Here is a 9,276-nt window from a genome sequence, read left to right on the forward strand (position 1 = left end):
TCCGTCAACTTGGTTTTGTGGCGCAAACCAAGAAACCCGCCATCCACCAATGCTTGCGCCCTCGATCCAGGAGTGGACGCCACAGCTGCCGCCCGGCCCGATCTCTGGTCCCGGCTACCCTTCACCGCCATCCATCGCTCGGTCCATCGGCCACATCACCTCCACAGCAGCTCTCCATCGACACTCGACACCCGTGTACCTGCAACCAAAGACCAAGCACACGATCACACCGCACGATTGACAATTCACTCATCACAGCTAGAAGAAGGTACTCAACATTCCTAAAAAAATAGGCAAAGATAAAGATATATATTACCGTATTATAACTGTTGTAATTCCAAAAGTACGTACTAACAAAGTGGAGCTGGTAGGCCGCCAAAGACGACCGGATCTGGTGGTCAAAGTCGCCGTCGAGTCGACGCGCGCGGTGGGCGGTGGCTAAACTTTATAATTCATCTCCGTCGCCGTCGTCACCAGTCACCGCAATGAAGAATCCCTCGCTCCTTCCTCTCGCTGTCCTCCTCCTCGTCATCGTCCTAGCCGTGTCGCTGCCTCCCATCGCCGGCGTGGAGCTGGCGGTGCGTATCTACGGCGCCGGGACGTCGTCTTCGCACATCGAGTGCGTCAGCGACGGCGTCTACGCGGCTAACAGCACCTTCGAATCCAACCGCCACCGCCTCGCCGGCCTCCTCCTGGCCGAGGCAGCCGCACGCGGCCCTTACTACACGGAGCGCGCCGTCGGATACTGGCCTAACCGGCCGCAGGCCTCCTTCTAATGCCGGCTGCGGCGGCGCGACGTTGACGACACCGGCTCCGGGGACTCCCCCTGCGCCGCCTGCATCGCCGGTGCCTTCCTCGAGTTGGAGAAGGCGTGCCCGTACCACAGGAAGGCCTCCTTTTACAGTCGCAACTGCACTCTCGAATTCAGTGAGTTCTGTATCTTCGGGACTGATAGCATCTTCAGTGTGTTAGAATTAGCCAGGCTTAAACATTAGAGGTTAATAACCCAAGATCTTAACATAACCTAGTTCATGACAAATCAATCTAATGCGGAATAAATTGGTAAACATTATACCAGCGTTAGCAGTTGCAGCAGCCATTTACGCCTGATCCATAGAGGAAGTAGGCGTTCTTGTCGGTGTAGAAGATGCAGCAGCGAATCGGCGTCCTCCGGGCGCCAACGGGAGTGCTTGGCCTTCCAAACCCCTCCAGTGCCTTTAGCGATCAGACTAGCGGTGGCTAGGATTTTAGAATGAGATGAATGGGTGTTTAAGGTGCTAACCACGACCTTATATTTATAGGCACTGTGGGGCTGGGGGCCAGCCTCTGGAAACGAGCCTAATGGGCATGCTGATCACAGCCCATTAGGGTTTTATCATTAGGTTTCCTTAATCGCGTTTAGATCGTTTAAATGCTTCCTTAATAGTGAAGATCACAATATATCTTAACTAAAATATTTCCAACATTCTCCCACTTGATCGAACAGTTAAGGCTAATGTTCGTATCATACTAATGTTCACCCTTAGTAGTAACAGAAAGTACCGGACCAATGCGTCGTCAGTAGCTTGATGCACTACTGGGACCCCATTACCCACAGTCTCACTGAAACACCTCGGTAGAACGCTTATTTGTTAGTTGGGAGTCATAATGGCCCTAAACCAGGACCTAAAGACTATCCACCAAACCCATATTAGTAACGTGCTGCTTAAACATGTTCGGTGGTAAGCCTTTAGTGAGCGGATCCGCTAACATAGCATTAGTTCTTATGTACTCAATCTTAATGGTTCGATCCTGGCATCTTTCTTTCACAACACGATATTTAAGGTCAATGTGTTTGGAAGCACCACTTGACTTGTTGTTACTCAAAAAGAATACTGCAGACTGATTATCGCAGTATAACGTTATAGGTTCCGTAATGCTGTCAATTACCTTGAGGCCCGGAATAAAATTCTTAAGCCAAACAGCCTGTCCAGTTGCTTCATAGCATGCCACAAACTCAGCTTGCATCGTCGACGCTGCAACTAAACTTTGCTTAGAGCTTTTCCATGATATAGCTCCACCAGCTAACGTGTAGATATATCCTGATGTAGATTTTCTACTATCCACACATCCAGCAAAGTCAGCATCAGTATAACCCACAACTTCAAGGTTATCTGATCTTCTGTATGTGAGCATGAAGTCTTTAGTGCCTTGGCAGTAACGTAATGCCTTCTTGACACTAACCCAGTGGACCTTTCCGGGATTTTTCTGATATCTTCCAAACATTCCGGTAGCAAATGCCAAGTCAGGACGCGTACAGACTTGTGCATACATCAGGCTTCCGACAGCTGAAGCATAAGGTATGTCCTTCATCTCATCTGATTCCAATTGGTTCTTCGGACATTGGGCTTCACTAAACTTATCGCCCTTCGCTAATGGAACAAGTGTGGCCTTACTCTTATCCATATTAAATCTCTTAAGCATTTTTTTAATATATGCTTTTTGAGACAATCCTAGTACTCCTTTGGTCCTATCTCGGTGTATCTCAATGCCCAGAACATAAGAGGCTTCACCAAGATCTTTCATATCAAAATTGGATGAAAGAAATCCCTTGGTCTCATGCAGCATACGCTTATCGCTGCTCGCTAATAGGATATCATCCACATAAAGCACTAGAATTATAAATTTACCACCCTTTATCTTAGTGTAGATACAATTATCCACATCATTCTCCTTAAATCCGAATTTTTTAATCACTTGATCGAATTTAAGGTTCCACTGTCTTGACGCTTGCTTAATTCCGTAAATGGATTTCTTAACTCTGCATCCCAAATGTTCCTTGCCCTTCACAACAAAACCTTCCGGTTGTGCCATGAAGATGGTCTCATCCAAGTCACCATTAAGGAACGCAGTTTTGACATCCATCTGATGTAGCTCTAAGTCATAATGAGCCACTAGCGCCATAACGATTCTGAATGAATCTTTCTTAGACACAGGGGAGAAGGTTTCATTATAATCAACCCCTTCCTTTTGTGTAAAACCTTTGGCTACAAGCCTTGCTTTGAATCGTTCGACATTCCCTTTAGAATCACGTTTAGTCTTGTAGACCCATTTACAGCCTACTGGTTTGACTCCATTAGGAATATCTACCAGATCCCAAACATCATTGGAACTCATGGACTTAAGCTCTTCTTCCATGGCCTCAACCCATTTGGCAGAGTTCTCACATGATACTGCCTCTCTAAACAAGTTAGGATCATCAGCTTTCCCAATATCATACATGTCTTCACTTAAGTATGTCTCATAATCAGAGAAAATTGTCTGTTTCCTAGCCCGCTGTGATCTTCTTAATAGTTCAACAGGCTGAGGTACTGGTTGAGGTGCAGTCTGAGGCACCTCGACAGGGTTCTCAACTTCAGCATTAGGCGCCATTTGCTCAGCTTGCTGTTCGCTCACAGGCTCAGGAGCTACTTCAACAGGCGGAGCAGTGCTAGTACTCTGAACAGGAGGCGTAATCTGAACAGATGGTGTACTCTGAACGGAAGGAATGAACAGCGGCACTAACTGAGGTGTTACTGTTTCTTGAATCACCGGGATGGGAAGCTCAGCCCGTATTTCTTCAAGATTTATTTCCCTCCTCGGAAAGCTCCCACTGATTCCTGCATCCTCTAGGAATACAGCCTGCCTGGTCTCAACGAACTTAGTGAAACGATCAGGACAGTAAAATTGGTATCCCTTAGACTTATTAGGGTATCCGATGAAATAGCAGCTCACCGTCTTATCATCTAATTTCTTTTGCTGTGGATTAAATAACTTAGCTTCGGCTGGACAGCCCCACACACGCAAATAATTAAGCGATGGTTTCTTCCCAAACCACAACTCATAAGGTGTTTTTGGCACGGATTTGGAAGGAACACGATTAAGTATGTGTGCAGCTGTTTTTAATGCTTCCATCCACAGCTCCACAGACAAAGTAGAATAACTAAGCATGCTACGTACCATGTCCATTAGTGTACGATTACGACGCTCAGCAACTCCGTTTTGCTATGGTTCGCCTGGCATACTGTACTGGGCCTTTATACCATTATCTTCAAGATACTTAGCGAATGGTCCAGGTACTTGGCCGAATGGAGCATGTCTCCCATAATATTCACCACCTCGATCCGATCTCACTAATTTAATAGTGACATTATGCTGATTTTCCACTTCAGCCTTGAATATTTTGAATTTATCTAATGACTCGGATCGATCACGAATGGGGTAAATATAACCATAACGAGAGAAGTCATCTGTGAAAGTAATGAACGAGTCAAAACCATCAACAGACTTTACTGGGAACGGGCCACAAATATCAGTATGAATTATTTCTAATAGGCCCGAACTCCGAGTAGCTCCTTTCTTAATTGTCTTAACGAATTTCCCCTTAATACAATCAACACATTGTTGATCTAAGTCTGAGAGATCTAATGAATGGAGTATCTCTTCTCTTATGAGACGCTCAATTCTCCCCCTCGAAATGTGGCCCAAACTACAATGCCACAATTTCGAAGAAGTCTCATCATCACGCTTACGCTTATGCGATACATCATCCACATTCATTGCAGAATAAACTTTATCAAGAGAGAGCAAATAAAGATCGCCTTGCAAATGACCAAGGCCCACACTTAAATTATGAAATTTAATGTTGCACACTGAGTTGCCAAACTCACAAATATGTCCCGATTTATCTAAACGCGAAATAGAAATAAGGTTTCTCTTCAAACTGGGAACATAAAGAACATCATGCAAACTAAGGTTGAAGCCGCCTGATAACTCCAAATTGAAGCTCCCAATGCCTTCAACCTTCACTTCATTGCCATCAGCCACTCTTAGACTTCGCTCCCCCTCTCTTATAGTTCGGATCGAACTGAATACCTGCAGTGAATTGGAAATGTGCACAGTGGCACCTGAGTCAATCCACCAAGTATTAGGAGAAAAATTCACTAAGAATGATTCATCAATAAAAGATACATAATCAGTAATTGTACCTTTGTTCTTAAGCCACTCCTTAAATCCATGGCAATCCTTCTGCTCATGTTTAGGTGACTTGCAGAACTTGCACAGCATCTCATTAGAGGTCTTCTTATGTGACACGGCCTTGCTCTTATGGCCCTTAAACTTTCTCTTATGCTGCCTGCTGCTGCCAGACTCAGCCTGATGCTTAGGAGTGTTGCTCATGCTAACACGCCCAAAGCGCTCGCTGACCATGTTGACAGCATCCTTCATCCTCTCAGCTTTCTGCCTTTCTTCTTCCTCAACACAGTAGCTAATGAGCTCAGCCATGCTCCAAGTTGCCTTCTGAGTGTTGTAGCTTATTTTGAAGGGACTGTACTGTACTGGCAGAGAAGTCATGATGAAGTGCACCAGAATACCATCAGAGATAGCCATATCCAGTGTCTTCAGCTTATTTGCCATGTCACACATGCTCATAGTGCTCCCTGATTTCACTTTGCCCATCATACTGTGAAGTCAGCATCTTCACGATCAGGGTGCTAGCATAAGTCTTGGAAGAACTCTTAAAGTTCTCCTCCACCTTGGCATGGTATGCCTTGGCGCTCAGCTCATTACCATCCTGGTCCTTATCAGGAATAGCACCACAGATGGCCGGTGTGATCGTGTTCTTAATGATCATGTTGGCCATCCTGTCTGATCTCTCCCACTTCTCAATGGCAGTACGATCACCATTGGGATCAGTGGGCTCTGCTGGCTTGTCTTGACGTAAGGCGAGATCATACTCGCACACAGCAATGGCCACCTGAACATCTTTATACCAGCTAGGGTAGTTGGTGCCATTCAGGGGCTCAATGGACTTCAGGTAGCCCGTCACAGTGTTCACTGAAAATCATGAGAACAATAACTTAATTAAACTCACAATTAAGATGCGCATAAGAAGTATGAAATTAACCCTACGATGGTCTGATTAAAATCATACATAAATTTCAATTTGCATCACCGATGGGGAAAACAAATGAAATTTATCATTAAAACTCGTAATTAAATCAACAATGGTCAGAATTAATTACAAGTGCTCTAAATAAACTTCCCGATGGTTCCATTTAAATAGAGTGCATCTTAATTGGTTATGGTGGATGAACATAATTTTCAGTGAATAAATGCAATTAAAACATAATTAAAAGCATTTAAATAACTCATGAAATTAATTAATATAATGCTGGTAATTAATAAGTGCAACAGAAATAATTAAAGCCTTTAAACATAACAGCAATTAAATTGAGCTTAAAACATTAAACAGTAAAAGAAAAGGCTTTATAACTCAAATTGGGCTCAAGACTCAGTAAACAGCCCAAAACATCCTCATGCGTGCGGCCCAAAAGCGCGCAGCCGGCCCAGTTCGGCCCATCAGCCGCAAACCCTAATCGCGGAGAGATCTCGACTGTCCGTTCCGATCGAAGGGCTGAAAACTGATCTAACATCATATATAAGGGAGGAGGCCGGTCGGAAAACCCTACTGCCTCACTGTTTTCCCTTCGATCTTCCTCAGATCGCAGCAGCAAGCCGCCGCTCAGCTTGGGGCGCGGCCCTGCAGCCTGTTTGCGGAGCGCCCACTGGGGCCTGGCACGCGGGCCGCGCAGGCCACCGCCTGGCTCCCATGGTGTGCCACGCGCACACCGCCCCTGGAGCTGGCCGCTCAGTTCGCCGCCCAGGGCTGCCTGCCACGCGATGGCCTGGTGGTGCCTCCGCCGCCTCAAATGCCTGTCCCGCGCGCCAGCGGGCCCCGTAGTGCCTGTGCCGCGCGCCAGCGGGCCCTGCGGCCGCCAGCGTCACGTGCGCAGGTGTGGGCGCCGCGTACGGTAGTAGAGCGCCGAGCGCGTCAGCGTGGGGCCGGCGGGCACCTGAGCACCGGCGCCTTCCTTGATTTGCGCGCGTCGCTCTAGACGGGGAGCAGGGGCGCCGGCCGGCCACGCACCGCGAGGGCACGGGCCTGCGGCCGCCACCTGATGCGCGGTTCTGTGCGGGCCCCGTGCCATGAGCGCCGGGCGGTGCTCGCTTATTCTCAGTGAACCAATTCATGGTCACAAGGTAAGATTCAATCTTAGGGTTGGGTTAGGGTTCATCACGGGATTTGGAGATTTCTTATGCGATCTGAAATTTGACTATTCCTCTTCTTCTAAATGCTGACTGATGCATCTAATCTCATAGATTTGGGCTTTAATTTTCGGAATAAAGCTTAACAGTGACATAAATTGGGGAAAACAGTAAGCAAAAGTAAACCCTAACCTTAATTACTCAACTTAATCATGATAATTGTCTCGGTCTAACCATGAATTAGCATAAACATTAAAGATTTGCATCTAATCCGAGACACTTAACATTAACAGATCAAGATTAATCTTAAATTTGACCTAAACCGAATTAGATTAGATCTAATCTCGTGATCAGAAACTTAATTAACCATGATTTGGATCTAATCACGCATGATTAACACATAAAAGCCATTATGCAGGATCTAATTGCATCTTAAACCGACGAAAATCAGAGGCATAAACATGGCTCAAATTGACCATGCATGACTAGGTTAAGATGGCTCATGATACCGATTGTTAGAATTAGCCAGGCTTAAACATTAGAGGCTAATAACCCAAGATTTTAACATAACCTAGTTCATGACAAATCAATCTAATGCGGAATAAATTTGTAAACATTATACCAGCGTTAGCAGTTGCAGCAGCCATTTACGCCTGATCCGTAGAGGAAGTAGGCGTTCTTGTCGGTGTAGAAGATGCAGCAGCGAATCGGCGTCCTTCGGGCGCCAACGGGAGTGCTTGGCCTTCCAAACCCCTCCAGTGCCTTTAGCGATCAGACTAGCGGTGGCTAGGGTTTTAGAATGAGATGAATGGGTGTTTAAGGTGCTAACCACGACCTTATATTTATAGGCACTGTGGGGCTGGGGGCCAGCCTCTGGAAACGAGCTTAATGTGCCTGCTGATCACAGCCCATTAGGATTTTATCATTAGGTTTCCTTAATCGCGTTTAGATCGTTTAAACGCTTCCTTAATAGTGAAGATCACAATATATCTTAACTGAAATATTTCCAACACAGTGAGTTCTGCCATGCTTCGTCTACAAATTTACATTGCCTGTTTTTTTTTCAATTTAATAATTTTACTTGTCGGAAAAACAACCTTAGGTTTCCAATATTCTCGAATGCAAAAGGTCGGGATTCCTAAAAAAGAGAGAGTCTGCTTTCTTTCTAGCTCTGTGCCTCGAGTTTATCGTATATAAATTTTTGCTTAAACCTGTAATTTAAGAAAAATATGTTCACTTATACATGCTTACAATTGAGCTTTTCTTTTTTTGGTGTATCGCATTTCAGGAGGAAACATACTGAAACAAGCCATGGCTTCGGGATTAATATTTCAAGCAATTGGGTTTGCTTGGCTTTTCTTCTTGCTACTGCAGGAATGGCGCAGCCGGAGAAAATAGGCAATACGATGTAAGGCTCCACTTAAAACACGAGAAATTTTCCCATGTCTTATCATGAAACTTCTGGAATGCAAGTCCTTATCTCCTGGAAGTTGATGGTTTAAGTTATAGACGATCTAACCATACAAAATGCTAAATGTTCCAACCCAAGCGTAATAGTAAAAATAATTTTTTGAGTTTTTCTTTATCTAGCTGCGACTGCTTAAAAAAATTCTCTAATTTGGAGTACGTGGACCAATATATATTTACTTTGTTCTTCTCATGCATAATGCAGGCATTCCACCTCTCGCTTTCTGGAGATTAAAATTTTCGCAACTTGGTCACTGGTTTTGGGCTTCATTTTCATCATCGAACTTCATCTGTCAGCCAATAATGAATGGAGGATACTTCTGCCCACAATGTAGGACTTCGCTTCGATCATTTTGAAGTGATTCCAATGTTCATGTGACCTATTATGCTTTTTTCACAGAACTTTTATTCCCACAATCTTTATCTTAAAATGTAAATGTAGATGTAAATACGAAACCCAACTTGCACTGAATCCTCATTTAAACTCTTAGCTTGTTTGAGTGGGTTCATTGATTTCTCTCATAGTAACAATCTGCTCAAGCTCAACTGTCGACTACTTGAGTACGGAAGATTACATGGAAAACTGATGTCTACTTCGATCTGCAATACATGGAAGAATAATGACTATACATTTTCCCTCTTACATGATGCGTGAATTCTACACCTACTCCATAATGGCTCTCAAGGAAATAATTATTGAGTATTAATGGATATTATTAATTGGTTCTCTCAAGAATTCAAGGC

The 9,276-nt window shown here is 44.7% G+C and overlaps 1 protein-coding gene and 1 pseudogene across 1 annotated transcript; one reads left to right on the forward strand and one right to left on the reverse strand.

Moving 5' to 3' along the window:
- Positions 1–485: 485 nt before the first annotated feature.
- Positions 486–9,025, forward strand: LOC120662853 (annotated as a pseudogene).
- LOC120661569 lies at positions 4,610–5,434 on the reverse strand. Its single transcript, XM_039940466.1, has 2 exons — positions 5,007–5,434; positions 4,610–4,893 (listed from the first exon to the last, which is right to left on the reverse strand). Exons 1-2 carry the CDS (start codon positions 5,431–5,433, stop codon positions 4,838–4,840), a joined length of 483 nt encoding a protein of 160 aa, XP_039796400.1. The 5' UTR covers position 5,434; the 3' UTR covers positions 4,610–4,837.
- Positions 9,026–9,276: the final 251 nt, after the last annotated feature.

Source organism: Panicum virgatum, chromosome 2N (genome assembly GCF_016808335.1).
Source record: "Panicum virgatum strain AP13 chromosome 2N, P.virgatum_v5, whole genome shotgun sequence".
NCBI classification, from domain to species: domain Eukaryota; kingdom Viridiplantae; phylum Streptophyta; class Magnoliopsida; order Poales; family Poaceae; genus Panicum; species Panicum virgatum.

Coding starts and splice junctions, on each gene's coding strand:
- LOC120661569 (XM_039940466.1), bottom strand. CDS start 5,433: ATGGCAAATAAGCTGAAGACACTGGATATGGCTATCTCTGATGGTATT. Junction 4,894..5,006: donor GGAGTGGCTTAAGAACAAAG/GTACAATTACTG, acceptor AATTCACTGCAG/GTATTCAGTTCGATCCGAAC.